Source organism: Protopterus annectens, chromosome 13.part0 (assembly GCF_019279795.1).
Source record: "Protopterus annectens isolate FY-2018-M chromosome 13.part0, PAN1.0, whole genome shotgun sequence".
Lineage (NCBI taxonomy): Eukaryota > Metazoa > Chordata > Ceratodontiformes > Protopteridae > Protopterus > Protopterus annectens.
Window position 1 is genome coordinate 808,905,845 of NC_056747.1, and position 18,551 is coordinate 808,924,395.

Below are 18,551 nucleotides of genomic sequence, written 5' to 3' on the forward strand. Positions count from 1 at the left end.
AACTCCTTCATTAATTAAAACCCACTACACTCTCTGCTGACAATGACTGGCAACCTTTTAGCATACCTTATTTTGTATTCTCATAAACAGATCCATCCAAGAAAACTGTGTGCCCATTATTTGGAAAGTCAGTAATAATTCCCTTCACAAAGGAGGAGTGATTGATAAACAAATAGAGTAGTAGAATGTAAGATGGTAGACGAGCAGTTCAGATTCAGATCAAGATGCAGTGCAACTGACACAATGTTTGCAGTGAGACAGATACTTGAGAAGAAGCTAGAGATGAAGAGAGAGTCCAACTAGACATTCCTAGACCTGGAGAAAGCATATGACAAGGTCCCAAGAAGGCTGATCTGGGTAGTACTGTGGTGGTTTGAAGTCCCAGGAACATTGGTAGAGTTGGTGCAGGCAATGTACAAGACCCAATTACTCTAGTATGAATAGAGGGGTTCCCAGTGGGAGTGGGTGTACACCAGGGTTCATCTCCGAGCCCACTGCTGTTTATACTGGTGATGGACTACATTAGCAAACATGTCAGAGGGGACAGATCAACAAAGGTGCTGTATGCAACTGATGGCATTACAGGCAGATTCTAGAATTCAGCAAAGGATAGGAGAATGGAATGCCAAACTGAAGGCACATGGGATGAAACTAAGCACAGATAAGACTGATAATGGTAGCAAATTGGAGAGATTAGAAGAAGCTGTGTATAGAGAGAGAAGGGAAAATAGTGGAACAGGTAAACAGCTTCAAGTATCTGGGAGGGGTGGATGAGGTCAAAGCTAGAATCAGAGGTGCTGCAGCCAATTGGCATAGCGTGTCAGTTGTAGTCTATGACAGAAGAATGCCAAAGAAGCTGAATGGTAAAGTGTACAAGACAGTGGTGTGACCAGTATTACTGTATGGTACAGACACCTGGGCAGTAAAGGCAGAACAGTTGAAGATGATAGAGGCGATAGAAATGAAGTGCCTGAGAAGGGTGGTAGGATGCAAATTGTGGGACAGACAAAGAAATGAGGACATAAGAGCAGAAGCCAAAGTAGCTCCAATTGCCGAAAAGATCAAAGAGAACAGATTATGGTGGTTTGGACACATGCAGAAAAGCAGAAAACAGTCTGGTGAGGAAGATTTGGGACAGACAGGAAGAAGGTAAGAGGAAACGAGGACATCCAGCAAAGAGGTGGATGGATCATGTGAAGGAAGATCTGCGACAGTCAGGCATGAGTGTTGAAGAAGGCAGGAGTGTGGCACTGAATCGAGAGTTGGCAACAGTTAACACGATACCCTGACCCCATGTAAAAAAATGGGAAAAAGGGGGCTGATGATGATGAAAGGAGGAGGCTTCACTGACTTTAATTACTGCCATTCTTTCTCCATTATCAGAAATTCTCAAAAAGTATATACAGTCCTAACTTCTCAAACACTCAGTACATAACCTCATCATCTCTGTCCAGCAAGACTTTAGGTCACACAACAGCACTGCCATAGCTCTCCTAAATTTTGCCTATCACATCAACCTCTGCAGGGATTCTGGAAACTTTGTTTCTTCTCTGTTCTTTGACTTATCTAAGAATTTTGACACTGTATCCCATCAAATTCTTCTTCATAAACTATCTTTACTAGGCCATGCCCCCCCCCCCCAACCGACACTCTTTATGTTTCCATAGCTGCCTTTCTAATAGCCTGCAGACAGTAAAATGGCAGAAAGAATAGTCATCATTTTTGCTTACCTAGGTGATGCCACAAGGCCCAGTCTTGGGTCCGTACTTTTAACATTTTTATTAGTGATCTCTACACTGCTACTAATGACACAACTATCAGGGTCTATATTAGAACATCGACAAAGCCGTTAATTGAATGGCTTTATACTGGAAAATGCTGGTAATAGTACTCGCTTTTGTGGGGGGCTGCGGCCACCACACCCCACGCTAATTATATATGCCAACTCCAAGATCGCACTACAGTGAGGAAAAAGCAAATTTTCCGATCATCACTGTACTGCGATCTCAAAAAACACAATTCTATTACTGGTATTTTTGAGTATAAAGCTGTTCGATTAACGGCTTTGTCGATGTTCAGATATAGACCCAACTATCATTCAGTATGCTTGTGATGCTGCACTGATAACCACAGCTAAGTCCCTCCAAGAATTTCAGAAAAACTTATCTTCTTCTGCAAAAACATTGCTCAAAAATTCTCCCTTCCTGCTGAATGCCAAGAAAACAAGTTACTGCTTTTCATACAAAAATCTGCATCCTATACAAAAAATAATTTCTCCATTACCTTATCAAAAACACTCCTATCAAACTTGTGTCCCACACGAAGATACTTGATATCATTATAGATGTCCACCTAAAGTTTGGTACTTAAATACCACAAGCTATCAAGAAAACCCACAAAAAAGTATTTGCCATGATATAGAAGTCCATTTTTTAACTAGAAATGCTAAACAAAAAAATAGCCTTTCTATATTGCCTACCTTCACTACAGTATGGTGACCACATCTACATTGACCTTCGGCAATGTCTACCAGTAAAAATTTAACAATGCTATAACAAAGTAAAGAAGTTTGCCATTAACCAGCCTCCATCTTGCAGTCAAACCTTTTTCCTTTTTTGAGAATTGCTGTGCAAACTAGGGCAACTAAGCAGCACAGCCAGTGGCAGGGTTCAAAATGGGCAATGCCATTTTGAATATTGCAAAAGGGAATGGAAGATGTGGAATATGGTAGTCACACTTTTACTTTAAAGCATGCAGGTCAAATAGTACAGAGGCAGTGCTCCTTAGTGACTCCATTCCTAGCAGGCTTAATCAAGGAATGGTAGGGAACTTGTTTTGACATGAAGATTCTCAGACATGTTCAATGTGCCTCTGAGGTGCTAAGGCATTCACTCAGTGCCATGTAAGTCCATATGTGAAACTCCGCCCCTAAGAACAATACATAGATTGCATGATTCTTAGACCTTCATGAGCTGAGCCCTCATTTGCATAATCATTGCACTCAGATGACCAAATCTGCATAATATAAACCCCAGTGGCTGCCTAGAGGCACATTATACTAAGGATGATGACGCAGAGCAGTGATTGCTGGAGGATCTTCACCTGTGGAAAGTAATTAACTGTGTGGAAAGCAGAAATCCTAGCTGCTGAAGGTAAATGTAATATTTTCATAATACTTCCATTACTGCAGTAATTAATGAAGTATTCTTTCTGTTAATAATGGTTACAGAAAAATTAGCAGTGACTGTTAAATGTTTTAACAAGATTAAAATACTTAGTAAAAGTACAGAAGTAATGCGAATGGCAACGGGAGGAATACTCCCAAATAATTTTGAAATGCTAGCCATTCTTTGCAATTCCCTTTTTCCTTATTATGAATGCCTAAACCACAATGAATAGTAGTACTATTCTATGGTTTTGCAGTGTCGATTGAATGTTTTGTTGTATTTCAAAACAATTGTTATAGGCTATATTACCATGGGTTTACAGTTTTTCTTTTTTAATGTTTGTCTATAATCTGCACACTACTATACAAACCAGTTTGTATGTAAACTACTTTGCATCACTTGTGTATACTTTCTCAACCTTTGGTCAGTTTTGATGAGTGTACTACCCTAGTAAACAAACATAAATGAATAAATACAACATTTAAAAGTGGCAGGCCAACACTGCCTAATGATATGCTGTGACTCATAAACAAGTTTATATCAGTAACTTGCCAATGTAACAGGGGTGGGATCAGATGCTGTTTTATTAGTGTTGCTCAGTGTATAGACTATTGCTAAATAGTCGTGCTGGAAATGCTTATGCATATTAGCCCTCATATTTTAGCACACCTGGCTAGGAGTGTGTGGAAAACTCCCTGGGCTAGTTTTGTGAGTGTGTGTTCCTGTGTCAGGTAGTAATGTAAGGATGTATAGCTTGCTTTTATGTCTGCATATTGGCCTTCCCAATCAAGTGTGCAGAATGGGTGGTACACTGTAGATAGTCTGTGTTAACAAGCGGTCCTTTGTGGCATACTCTCATGGTGTATTCCTTCTCCACACAATAGCATGCCTGGCAAAGGAAAAGGAAAGAAGAGGAAGTTTTGTCATATGGAGAATGAAGACATATTGCAGACCCTCCATCTCCATGGCCAATGGCTGCTCAGGCAGAAAGCTGTTGACCATCCCTGTCATAAATGTGATTGGCAGGATATTGTCATAGATATTAATGCTCTCAGTGGCCAGGACTGCAACTACTACCAGATCAGATATAGAGGTACTGACATTATATGTGACACTGAAAACCATGCTATTCACCTTACGTGGGAAGGTAGGGCAACAGGAGGCAGGTTGTTGGTCAAACCACCATTAATGGAGGCAGAGGAGATTCTGACTTCTCTGCACAGAGAAGTGGAGTCATCATGTTCCTATGGCTGGGTGCTAGATGTTGAGGCTGAGCTGCATTGTGCCCCTTGAGTATCGATTGGAGATGCCCCAGGTGTGTAGTGCATTCCCTCTATTAAGGCATGAATCATTTCATGTGATCCCTTTTTTTACTGAATATGGCACTGATGTTATGTGCTTCCTGTATATTAGGTACATAAAGAGTACACACTTTGTACCTGCACAAGGTAAGGTTTTTATTACCCGTTATTGCCACTATTTTCCATGCCTATTCATTCTGTACTGTATGTAAATTAGAGGTGATGGGTTATTTATACTGGGTCTTGGGTATTCACAGGTGATGGTATTTCCTGATCCATCACTGTGGAACTCCCACCATCTAATGTTGGAGAGAGGCCCAACTCTTGACAATGGTGGAGGTGAACAGCTGTCAAGGTCAGGGAGTAGAGTGTCAGAGGTGGACACAGGGAGTCTGTAGACCAGCTCTCCTATCCATACAATGGACACAGCCTCTTTACCTGTGTATATCACCCAAGCACACCACACCACAAATAAAGTACATGTTGGTGTGGACACATGGATTATGGCAGTGTGACCTCTGTGGTCCAGCCATCAATGTATGCCATAAGCTCCATGAGGCATGGGGAGAACCGCATAGGAGAGCATACTGGTGTACATAGATGGCATGGGTACTGTCTTCCAACAGACCTAGCTGTGTCATTGGATTCAGCACAGTGTATTTACATGGCTATCATGGAGACACAGGATAGCAAAATCCTAGCCTTTGCTGAGATGATGCAGGCAGTAAAGGGTATGTATGATGACCTACAGGACTGCATGTTCTATAAGTGTAGCATTTTTGGCTGGCTGAATCATCTACTGACACATGGCATGCCCTCACATCTCTCATGTCATGTGCTGTGTATGGTTCATGGAGTGGCTCCAACTCTGTCTCTACTGAAGGTAGCCATCATAAATGCAGAATGCCAAGGTCATGATCATGCAACACCACCATTTCCACAGTGACATTGAATGTGGAGGCGCATATGTACAGGAGAAGGTTTCCAGTGTGCTGTGCTACTCATGCCACAGCAATGTCTGTAATGGACATCACTCACAGTTATGCAGCACACCTACACCTGGCCAAGGCTGTCTTACTAGTTCTGACACTCCTTGTAAGAGGCAGTCCCCATGGACAGGAGTGTGCATGGGTTGCCATATGTCTTCCATGCATGCCATGGACCTTTTTGTTAGATCAAGCCACAGTGTTGCACTACTGCTGAGGCTGCTTCTTAGCATTTCCACATGCACATCAACCCCCCCCCCCAATTGCCTTACACATACAGACAATCACTGACAGCGCCCTCACAAAGCATTTTGCAGTAATCCCCTCTAGATCCACCTCAGGCACACAATATACTCAGAAATTTTAATTTTGTACAGCACTCACGCATGCGTTGTGGAAAAGATTGCACTCGCATGTAGTCTCCGCCATCAGTGCAAATGATGATAACTGTGCCTTGTCCTTTGCATTTTGTTGCTTAGGTAGCTTGTGTTTGTGGCACAGTGTTGCCATCCTTTGCATAGGTAAGATCAGCCTAGAATTGGGTTTGCATGCATCATATAAGGCAGAGTATGTGCAAACCACTGTCTCTTTACCAGTGACATAGCATACTGCACCCACCTGTGTCTAGCACGTTCATCTCCTGCTGATGTGTCTTCCATGGACTAGTCATCTGACTCACCTTCCACTGCCTGCTGTGCTAGGAAATGATGTCCTTCTAGTCTCATGTTGCAGTATTCCTTACAGTAGGGAGGTTGCTGCCTGCTGCACTGACGTCTGGCCAGTATACCTAAGTCTTTGGTTCAGGAAGGTATGTGTGATGTTCTCTGTCAGAGCCATAAACCAACATAGGGTATAACAGTGACATCTGCACATACCCTCTTCAGAATTTTTCTGCCACAGTGAACGTCGGACTCCAGTTCACCAGTTTTGGAAGCAGATCACTAGTTCTCAGACGACTGCTACAATCAACCGCTACAGATAAGTACTCTGTTGGGTTTTCCTTGTCTTTTGTTATTTGCTAAGATGTACATGTCCACTAGAAAGGGGAAGTGCACTTGTGGGAGACAAATTCCTCATAAGGACATGCACGAGAAATGCGTATTCTGTTTAGACGAGGCCCACGACCGTACGTTGTGCCCCATTTGCAAATCTTTTGTACTGAAAACTCTTTGCAGCTGTCTGGCCATGTTAAAACTTTACTAGGAAAATCAAAGGCTCCGGCATCTCGTGCTTGGTATGGGGGGTGGAGTAGGCATGTCCAATGAGCTGCCGGGGAAGAAGACCAAGAAAATCAGGCCAGATTCCCAAGTTGCGCCTCAGGCATCCGGAGAGGTTCTTGAGGCTGATGAAAGCCCGGGATCTTTTCAGATTTCCATTTCCCAACCAGGCCCGGGTACCCTGATGGAAGCTGGGATGGCGGAAACCTTGAATACATCCACTGAGGTTAATCAGCCATCACATCTTGATGGCAGAGGGGAACTATGACTCTTACAGTCGGAAGGCCCTACTCTTACTCTACCATCCACCCAGACATCGGCTCTTACTTTTGCTCAACCATCTGCCCGGATGAAGAGAAAACAAAAAATAAAACATCCTGAGCCTCAACCTCTTCCTGGATGGGAAGTTTTCTCTCAGAGTCTTTTTAAGACATTCCCGGCCTTACAGACACAACAACCGCCAGCTGCTACCCCTTCAGGTCCTGCTTAGAGGTATCAGAGGAAGACTACTCCTCTTCTGAGGAATCACTAACCTATGGATCACAGATAGACTCTGTCAAGAATTTTATTACCCCAGAGTAAGAGGATCCCATCACACCTGAGTCTCCTGGTGAAGAATTCTCCTTTGGAGACACCATTTCCCTCATGAGGGAACATTTTAAGTGGCAGGCCTCAAAGGTCTCTGAAACCAAGAAAAGATACTTTGACCTGCTGCAAATGTAACAACCATCCCCCTCTGCTGTGCCCCCTTTGCTTCCTGCATTTCAGGATGCCTTCTTCGCCACTTCACCATCCCCAGACTCACAACCCCCTGCCTCTAAACATCTGGACCATTTTTACAAGGTCCCTCTGGATACCCAATTTTTATTTAAAAACCCACCAGCAGACCCAGCAGTTATTGCAGTCTCTGCTGATAAGACATCCAGACAACTACCATCTGCTGCTCTCTGTACTACTGATAAAGACAGCAAGTTCATGGACAGACTAGGGAAGAAAGTGTATACCTCCTCTACTCTGGTTATAAGAGCTCTCAACTACCACACACACATGGCTAGGTATGTCCTGTAAACCATTTCCAAGGCTTCTACCCCTCCTCTCTGAAGTTATTGATTCATCTATAAAAACCTAACTTAACACCCTACTTTCCACAGCATTCCAAGTGACTAGGCACTCCATCAAGTGCAGTTATGATGCTGTGGAAGCCTCTTCTAAGTCTACAGCATCAGGTTCAGTGCTAAGGCGATATTCCTGGTTGAGACTTCAGCCACTTCTGATGGATGTGCAAACTAAACTGCTTGATGCCCCACTAGACAATAAAGCCCTATTTGGACAGGCTTCAGCAGAACTTCTTAAATCCCACCAAGAAAAGGGAAAAGAACTTTAGAACCTAAAACATTTGCTGGTGTCTCCTATCCCCAGATATCACAGAAACTACCCACACAGAGCTTCTTTTGTCAGGAGGCAGTCTTCCCACCCAGCTCCTCAGTCAAAGGAACATAAGCAGCCCAGGAATAGCTCTACTCCCAGGTTTCCTCCCACCCCTTCTACCACCCCATTTCGGAGCCAGTCTGACCAAACCAAGTCACCTCCAACTACTAAGCCCAAACACCCCCCTATCCCTTTGGCTCTCCCTCTCCCTACCCTCCTGGTGGAAAATCACATCAGAAAATTGGGTCCTCTCAATCATTCAGAGGGGATACTTTATGACTTGGTGGATGTTACCACCCCCCAGGGTATTCTTCAACCTCCAGCAAGCCAAGTTTATCTTTCCCCACCCATCATCCAACAACTGTTAGCTCAGGGCACCATAAAGCACCTGCCTTCCTTCCAAAGAAACAAAGTTTTTTTTCCAGAATGTTTCTGGCACCAAGGAAAGATGGCCCATGGAGGCCAATTCTGGATTTATCTTTCCTAAACCTGTTCCTCAAGGTACACTGTTTCAAAATGATTTCCTTAACTTTGCTCCTGCCACTCATATCTACACAGGCTTTCATTGTAGCTCTGGATTTGAAGGATGCTTACCTCCACATTCCTATAAACCCAGATTACAGGAAATTCCTACACTTTGCAGTAGGTTCCTGGCATTTTCAATTCTCTGCTTTGCCCTTTGGACTCTCTACTGCTCCTTGAGTGTTCACAAAGTGTCTAGCACCCTTCATTGCCCACTGTAGAACACAGGGTATACAAATATACCCACATCTAGACGACCTGCTAATTCTTCATCAGGACCCCCAAGTCCTTCTTCACCACCTGCAACAGGTGATCTCAACCCTAACTCACTTAGGGTTTACTATAAACAACAAAAATTCCCACCTGAACCCCACCCAAGACCTGGTTTTCTTGGGATGCAGGATCAGAACAGACAAAATGAAGGCCTTCATTCCAGATCAAAGGATCCTGGACCTTTCTCTATACTTCAGCAAACTTATCACCCTCACCTCCTTGCCATTTGTGAGAGTTCCTAAGGATGTTAGGCCACATGGCTTCCCTAATACCCATGTTGCCCCCGACAAGACTCCATATGAGAAAAATCCAGTGGATCCTGAAGAACTTATGGAGCCAACACTCCCATCCCCTGGACACCCCCCTCCCCCAACTTCATTGTCTGAATAAGGAACTCCAGTGGTAGATTTCTGCCATCCACCTCAACCAGGGAGCCCACTTACAGGTCCTGGCCCCCCCTACAACAAGTCTCCACAGAAGCATCAGACATCGGTTGGGGTGCAGTGCTAGTACACAGCCAGAAGCAATTCACCGTGCAGGGAAAATGGTCCACACTAAGACAAAAGGACCATATCAACATCAAGGAAATGAGGGCACTCCTCCTAGCCCGATAAACATTCAAGTCAGAGCTACGCCCAGGAACCCTGAAAGTTATCACGGACAATATGAGTGTCCTATGGTACATAAACAAATTGGGGGGGGCAAGATCCTTTCCCTCTTTGCAGCCTAGTCATCCAGATCTGGACCCTAGCATCATCACTCCAAATTCATCTGGTAGCAGTGTACATTCCCTCTGCAGAAAATGTTATGGCAGACTTACTCAGCACAACTTCAGCTCCCTCTCACAAATGGATGATTCACAGAGAGGTATTCTTAAATCTTATCCACATGTGGGGTATTCCACAAGCAGATCTTTTGCCTCCTCCAAAAACAGACAGATGCCCAGGTTTTGCACAAGGGATCCACATCCGCAAGCCTGAAAGTGGACACCTTCTCCTTTTCTTGGGAGGGAATGTGTCATATTAGACCCCCCCCCAAAAGCCTATACCCCCTTTGCGACTTGAATGTTGTCCTAGAAAAACTTACATTGCCACCTTTTGAACCAGCACATTCAGTATCCCTAAAACTGTGCACCCTGAAAACAGTTCTGCTAGTGGCCCTTACTTCCACCAGGAGGGTATCAGAGATACAAGCCCTGATGGCTACCCCTCCTTACCTCATTTTCCACAAGGTTAGAGTTGCCCTGAGGACTAACCCGTCCTTCATACCTAAGGTGGTTAATGAACTCTCATTAAACCAGACCATTAACCTACCTGTTTTTTACCCTCACCCTAAAAATCCCTCAGAGAGGACACTACATTCTCTGGATGTCCACAGGCAACAGAGGTACTACTTAGACAAAAAAAAAAATCTATTAGAAAGTCTGACCAGTTATTCATCTTCTTTCACCCTAGGGCTCTATGGAAGGCAGTCTCCAAACAGACCATTTCTGCGTGGATCTCTAAGTCCATTGGCATATGCTATTCCTATCATGGGAAAACCCTACATGGACATGTCAAGTCACACTCAACCAGGGCAGCTACTTCCTCAGCTGTCTTTTTCAAAGGGGTTGATTACACCTCAGTTTTAGAAGCTGCTACTTGGGCTTCAGTGCACACCTTTACCAAACATTACAAACTGGACTTAGCCTCCGAAGCTAGAACTGGCTTTTCCAGATCTATTCCTCAGGGTCTCATTGACCAGGGACCCCAATCCTCCATGCAGGCTCATACCTAAAAGCTTTGGTACTCTCCGTACTGTAATGAATACGGCAACATGAGAATAGAAGGACATAGTAAGAACTTACCATAACCTTAGATGTCCTTCTCTTTCATGTTGCAGTATTCAATCCCTCCCTCCTACCCCTTCTACTTTAGCTGCCTAATTTACCTTTACTTACCTGTAGGGACATAGTCACCCACTCCCTTAACTTCTCCACTACACACAGCCTATCAAGTACCCTATGATCTAGTCTACATGTGAGTCTCAGGGGTCTCCCAATTCTGACCCTCTTTAAACCTCCAGGAGTACCACTGTGTGCAGCAGTCCATTCTGAAGAGGGTATATGCAGATGTCACTTTTATACCCTACATTGGTTTATGGCTCTGGCAGAGGATGTCACACATACCCTCCTGAACCAAAGACTTTGGTATACTGGCTGGATGTCGGCGCTGCAGGCAGGAACTTTCCTACTGTAAGAAATACTACAACATGGAAGAGAAGGACATCTAAGGTTATGGTAAGTTCTTACACAATTATTCTTTCCTCCTGCATGCAGCCTCCTTACTGTAACTGCTTTCTCATTATCATGTTATGTAACACTGCATGTACTGAGGATCTCTTGGCATAGGTGCCTGGGCCATACTACAGGACACCACCTTCTATATCCACGCTGCAAAAGCATGCCTTCATCATCTCAAACACACACTTCATGATGCCCCAAGTTTGTGATAAGGCATATTTGTATCTATTGTCTGCGCAGTCTGGAGATTTCAGATAGGTCTCATCAACCAGGGGTCAAGGGTATATCTGGCATTGTTAATAAGATGCCCCAGGGAAAGTAATCCCTTACATTAAGTCACGTGTGCCATATGTGGGAGTCATGGTAATTGCCTGGGTGGCCTGAAGACACATTGCAGATAATGTACTGCGCATTTCAGACCACCTGGCAGTTGATGGAATGATAACCCTTATGATTAAATGTTCATAGGTTAGTACTAGGTGAACTGCCTTTGTGAGCCATTTTAAGCCTAGCCAATTATCCCTTGTGAAACTCAAACCCTGCACCTTGTGTTTGTAAGGCAAACACCTTAACCATTAGGCCACCCTCCCAACCTCCTTCTCAGCTCACCAGGTGGGGCTTTATTTCAGTGTGAGGGAAGTGGGCTAGATCACTGAAATGTTAAACCACAACAAGAAAACGTAAGTAAAAAACAACAAATAATAATTATTTTTTGTACAAAAATCTCTGGCACCTTGTCAGAGCCTTCATGAGAAATGAACCAATAACATAAAGCAAAAGAATATAAACCAAAAATACTTAATGAAACAATCCTATAATCAGATAATTAAATAATTAACTAATCAAAGCTTCCAACTCACTTCTGTATTAAGACTGTTAGGTTTCAAGGTCTTAAATTTAATGAGGCACTCTCTTTTTGTGATAAAAGCTCACATAAATCCACACCACAGACAAATTTATGTTTAACTTGAAGTAAAATTGAAATTTCTAGTAAAGAAGGGTCACCTGCATAGTGTGATTGAAAATTTTCAGCCACAGGACTTTTTTGTTCATTTTAATGTCCCTCAGATATTCTATCCTGTCTTTTTTGTTTGTTTGTTTTTCCAATGCAGAAAAGATCACAAGGACACATGAGGACATATACTACAAACATAGAAAGTTCCTTACTGTTAGCTCTCAAAAAGTATAGCTTCATGCTTATCGCCTAACAAGTTTACTCTATGCATTTCCTACACTAAGTCTGATTGTTCAATTAATTATTTTTTGTATCTATTTTGTTGCTTTATGTATATCACAGAAATCATGCATGTTGTTAGCTATCTCCTCTGTGGCATGTGGGAACCACTTATACTCTTCCACATGCTGCAGTATGGCATCAAGAAACTGATGAGAGTATTCTCAAAGTGGATGCCCATGTATCAGTTTGGTCACTGAAAGGTCCATTTTGCTATTACATGTAAAGCCATAAATACCTTAGTATCCACTAGGACAGGTAATTAGTGACTCCTGTGAGCCTACAGATAAGAACGATATGCATCTACCATTGCCTGTATTATGTCTCTGAGGGCAACAACATGCACCACTGTAACTAATGGCAGCAATATTATCCTGTTGCATATAGACATTGAATAAAGCTGTTTCAACCCCTAACATATTTCCATGACATCCTCGCATGTACACTGGCTCACTGATACTAATGATTGTGCATCACACTGCACTTTTAATGAATTTTTGAATCACTCTGTCATCTTGTGTTGCCCCGTCCCATTTGCATTCATGGAGCTAATCGGTTTAATACTGTTGCTTATTACCATCTCATTATACTGCAATTAATATATACTTTAAGCAGATGTGCTACTCGGACTCCTCCTGTCGTGCAGAGTATATTTCTGAATCACACACACCTTACACATGGCTACTCATGCACAATTGCCTACCGCAATTCAGAAAATGTTTTTGAATACCAGGAAGTATGTTTTCTCATATATTTATGCTGCTTTATATAAAATTTGGAGATATATAAATAGCTGTTACCTGCTAGCATTTATGTTTGTGTTATAAGATAGTAATTTTGAGGACTTCAAACTGGATATTATTTATCTGTAAGTGAGATTAATATTGTGATTTTACCTGTCCTTTGGATAAGCGGTCAACTTGTGCTGGAGGAGGAATCTTTTCATTTTTAGGCAGGTTTCAGTGATAACTATTATATCAGGTTTGTTGTGTTCAGTCCAGGCATGAAGATCAGAGATTTTATTAGACATTTATGTGTGATATTTTTAATCACTGTGTAGGATTGTTTTGTTTTAGCATAGTATAATAGAATAATGGACCTTGGCTGTATGTCTCTACTAAGAAGTGGGTTTACTAGTAATGATAAGTGTTTTGTAGTCGGTAGGATCTTATATTTTTTCTTCTCTAAAACTAGTTAGTTGGCAGTAGTGATAGATATATTATGTTTTAGAGTCCAGTTTTGTAGATAAATAGTTGAGCAATTATGTGTATGAAATCATGGGTGCTTTTTACTTGGTATAATAGTGTTTTTTTTTCTGGTTGATGTTTTGAGCCTTTAAGCGGGCAATGGTAGTCTGTAGTAATTGTTAATATAAGAAAAAAATAAAATAGGAAAATAGGGTGATATTACTCTAGGTGTGACATTTATGTTGCAGTCTTTTTTGAAAGATTGTTTTAGGGTATATGATAAACATCAGTATTATATTCTTGCTGACAGTTAAGTCATTTTAGTTTAGTAAAATGTAACCATAGCAAGCACATTAAGTTATAGTTAATACAATAAAGAAGAACTAAGGGTATTTGGGAATAGATGATGCCCTGGAACGTGCTTGTATCCAGCAGTTCTAAGCATTGAAAAGTAATCCACATCATGGTGTTCACTGGAAAAGAGTTGAGGAATAGGTGGTAGTCCACTGAAACAGACTACTCTTGAAACTTGGTCCACAGAGTGATCTGCCATAGGAAGAGGAGAAAAATGGTCATACCAGTATACTACTTATGATTCTAAAAGTGTTGTTTTCATTTATTTTTGATGCAGACTGTTCCACACATGAGTACAAGGGAAATGGAGAATTTGAAGGAGTCAACTGCTACTTTGCTAAAAGAACAGTGTGATAAAGTGACGAAACACAATCATTACCACTGGCAATCAGGTATGTCAAAGCTTGCTGTCACAAACATGTCTTAATAAATTTAGTAACAAATAGAAGCAAATCTGTTTAATCTGCATACTGAGTACTTACACTAGAGCTGGACTAGGATGTTAATATACAGGATACCTGAATCAGGATATTGTTTTGTTACATTCCTAATATCAATAGATTACAGTTTTTTTTCATAGAATTAGAATTTATTTTTAAAATTCTAATTACTTTCATATTTCAATAATCTTCTGTTGCTAGTTTGATTTAAAAAAAAAATAATTCTGATAATACTTTCTCTGTTTCCTTAGTAATATTTAAACAAAAGTTATAAAGACAAAACTAGAAAAACAAAAGAAAAAAATATAACATGTAGTACATTTGAACACAGCAAACGGAAAGATACGAAATATAGTCATAAGTGAAAAAATAATATCTTTCTTGGCTCCTCCAGAGCTATTGACTTTTTTTTTAGGAATAAATCCCTTGGTATTATTGCATTTATAAAATGTGCTTTTATGTTAATAATGTTTTTGGTCAATCAAAGAAGTGAAAGGATGATAATAGCTGTCATTTGGGACTCAAATCCAAGACCTCCAGCATACCATGTTGGTGTTACTGCCACTAGACCAGCAAAAGCTCTGGACAGAAAGGTGTTGAGTTTTATCTTAATAGCATTATCCTTTCAGCTGATAAAACCTGCATATTATGTCAAATAAATTTTAACCATTGAAGTCAATGGACTTCTCTGACGATGTTTTGTTATGTTGCAGTAGTACCAACAATGTCAATTATAGTTTTATGGTTTTGATTTATGTAAGCATCTAGAATGTATGAGATGAATAAGGCCCTGTAATATGTTAGATCTGTTTTTGCTGCAAAGCCGTCTTTCCCTCTTCAACTTTTACAATTTTCATACATTCAGCTATTGATCCTGAAAGTCTTTCACTTGTCCCTTGTCCTTTTGATACCGCTCTTTGCTTCAGGTGATAATAATGTCTGCTACTGGGTGATGTTTGTGGGATCCTCGGTAAGGCAGACATCTCTTACAGAGCTGGATCATGGTCAAATGGGGCCCTAGGCAGGGTAAGGGATTGGGTCCTCCTCATATACAGCCATCTCACCCTGCTTCATACACCCCCCCCCCCCCCCGCAGCCATTCCAGTGTTCCATTACTTGGCTCTTTCTCCCCAGTTACCATAAACACTGTTTTCTGCTTTACTTCTACAGTGATTACAGATATTTAGATTTAATTTAAAACTTTTATTTCAAATTTCACAGCACAAACATTGATAGACATTTGCTAAGTAAAGCAACACAGACTCACAATGAAAACCGACTTAGCTTTAAAACCTTTCTGTCCTTGAAACATATTTATTGAAACAGCATTGAAACTTGCATTCAAAGAAAGTACATCTGGCCAGTGGTGGATAAATGTTTACCTTTGGGCTGTTTTCAAATCATAAGCCTCTTTAACATATTTTTGGGACCATGCAAACATGCATGAGTTCTTTGATTCACCTTCCTGATTGTATTAAATTATATTCTTTGTATAATATAGCACCACTTATGAGTGTGTTTTAAATTTATAGTTTTGACCATTTTCCAGTAAGCAATGAAACAAAACTTATGAACCGTTAATGACAAAACTGCCCAATTTAGAACATTTCAACTATTAAAGGCCACTCAAACTTCTGTCATTACAATCCACCAGTATCAGTCAATATGTACAATCTTTGCAGAAATAAAAGTCATTTGAATAAAACCACAATAAAGAGATGTTTAACTAATGAAGAGGTTTCTACTAGCAAATGACTTTTTATATTTCAGTGTTTTATCTACGAATTCAGTACCTGCTGACCTTGAAGAATAAATTGTCTATGTTACATTAAATAAAAATGGTAAGCTGGTAATATTGCAATAGGGAAGGGATGGCAAACTGATAACAGGGTCATAGTTACTAGGCATCTCATCAAAAGGAGAACATACTCAGGACTGCAGCACCCCAGCCCCCTTAAAGTACAACACAGTATCAGCAGTCTATCTACATGCTGTGGGAGTAGAACCCACAGCCTTCTGCATCCAAAACAAGTATGATACTTGTTGTCTAAAGCACAATAGTGATGCAATTTGCTAAACAAAACAGTTGAATACTGTAAACAGCTTAGCATGAGCAGCAGTAAACTGCACTTCCATTGAAGCTTACAATTTGTTGAAAATGCACTTGAAACTGAATTCCTTGAAAAATGCACTAGAAACTCAGTGCCTTGAAAAATGCACCCGAAACTCGGTTCTTTGAAAAATGCACCCAAAACTCGGTTCATTGAAAAATGCACTTGAAACTCAGTTCCTTGAAAATGCACTTGAATACCAGCGTAGTAGTTGGGGTAGAGGATTTGGGCTATTTTCTCTAACTAAGGTACAGGGTTTGAGCCTGAGCAAATCACTAACCATCTGCCATCTCTAACTTGGGCATTTCAGTCTCACACACACACACACACACACACACACACACACACACACACACACACACACACACACACACACACACACACACACATCATAGCTTTGAACTTCTTAGCACAAAAAATGGACAAAGCCCAAAAATAGAAACAAATTTTAAATATTGCTCTTATAAACTTAGAAAGTTTCTAAAATAAAAGATCTTGTGCTACCATGCATTCTCTGAAGGATATGAAGTCGTAAACTCAAATGCCTGTTGTTATTTAGTGAATTCAGTCTTCAGTGATTCGCTATAAAAATCTAGAAAATCACAAATTTTATGAGGAACAGACTAAAATATGAGATATGAGGCAAAAGTGTGGATATTTTGCAAAAATCTGGACATTTGATAGGTATGACACACACACACACACATACACACACACACACACACATATACACACACACCTCATACTTGTCTGTTCATGTTTTCTGATTACAGGAATATCTTCTTGTATTTAAATTCCGCATGTGGAATGTGGAAAGATGTAAACAGGTTTGTGTGAAGTTCATGCACAGACGCAACAGGTCTGTTGCAAAGGGCGCTCTTAAAAATAACACATGCCCTTAAAAAATACATAATTTTTGTTCTTCCTTCTTGTTTTTTTAATTAAAAAAATTAATCCACTGGCCAGCGGTCCCCCTTCCAGCCAGTAGGCCTTAGGAGACAGCCTTGATCGCGTAGTGCTGGATTCGGCTCTGAACTCTTATGTTTATCTTTCAACTGAACTTGAGAAGACATTTTATGCTAATCCTTTTTATGGAAAGCAAATACTTAAAGATGTCAGCATCACTACCTCTCCTATCACTGTCTCATTTTCTCCAGGGCTTTTAGGCCCTTGCCATGTCAAATTTTACCAATTTCAACGTCGATCTAAAGATTGCCATAGTACACCTGTGCCATTCTGTATGTATGGATGTCATACTAAACTGCACAGTGTTCCTAAAACTGTTTTGGTAGCTTGTCTAATAGCAGAATGACTCATAATACCTACTGCCGATTGTTCTGGCAGCTTCAGCCCAGCCATTATTACATTTTTAAAGTCTGTTTATCCACCTACAGTTGCTATGTAGTGATTCAGTATTGTTCATTTATTTGCTTTAATGTTGAAACAATGTCATTTTGAAATGTGAAAATACAAATCTGTAAGAAAATGCATATGTCATACTTCACATATTTGCAGAGTTATGTAGCTTGTTGTGTCTTGATGCCTGACAGTGTTGAGACTTGGGAGGAGGAGCAAGTGACTGAGCAGTGGAAATCTTCAGAACACTGTTCAAATGAGTGACATTGAAGCTACTATACACTGTTCATTTATTAGCACAACTGTTACTGAAAACTAAGCAGTTTTGAAATGATAGCATACAAATCAGTAAAAAAGCATCAGTATCGTACCTGACATTTTTGCAGATTTATGTTACTAGTTGTTTACTGATAGCTAATTTGAAGTTAGGTTGAACAGCATTGTCAAAGACTGCAGCAAGTGACAATGACAAGCTTCAAAATGGTGTTCAAAAGAGTGTCACTGAGTTAAGAATAGTTTGAAAAATTTTGCTTCATAACAGAAAACAGCTGTTCAAAAAATAAGTTGTTGCAAACAAGGACATAGCTTCATAAAAGAAAGAAATATTCACAGGTGCTAAGTTGTTCTGTACATGGACATAACTCTTGCAGCATAAATGTCGAACTGGGATATTCTGAACCTCTGTGTCAATAAT

At 40.8% G+C, this 18,551-nt stretch overlaps 1 protein-coding gene across 1 annotated transcript in view; it reads left to right on the forward strand.

The window, feature by feature from the left end:
• Positions 1-18,551, forward strand: part of LOC122787969 — a 1,400,032-nt gene that overhangs the window by 418,932 nt on the left and 962,549 nt on the right. The window contains exon 3 of the mRNA XM_044054898.1: positions 14,228-14,342. Within this exon, the coding sequence (XP_043910833.1) occupies positions 14,228-14,342 (115 nt within the window). The remainder of the gene's footprint in view (positions 1-14,227; positions 14,343-18,551) is intronic.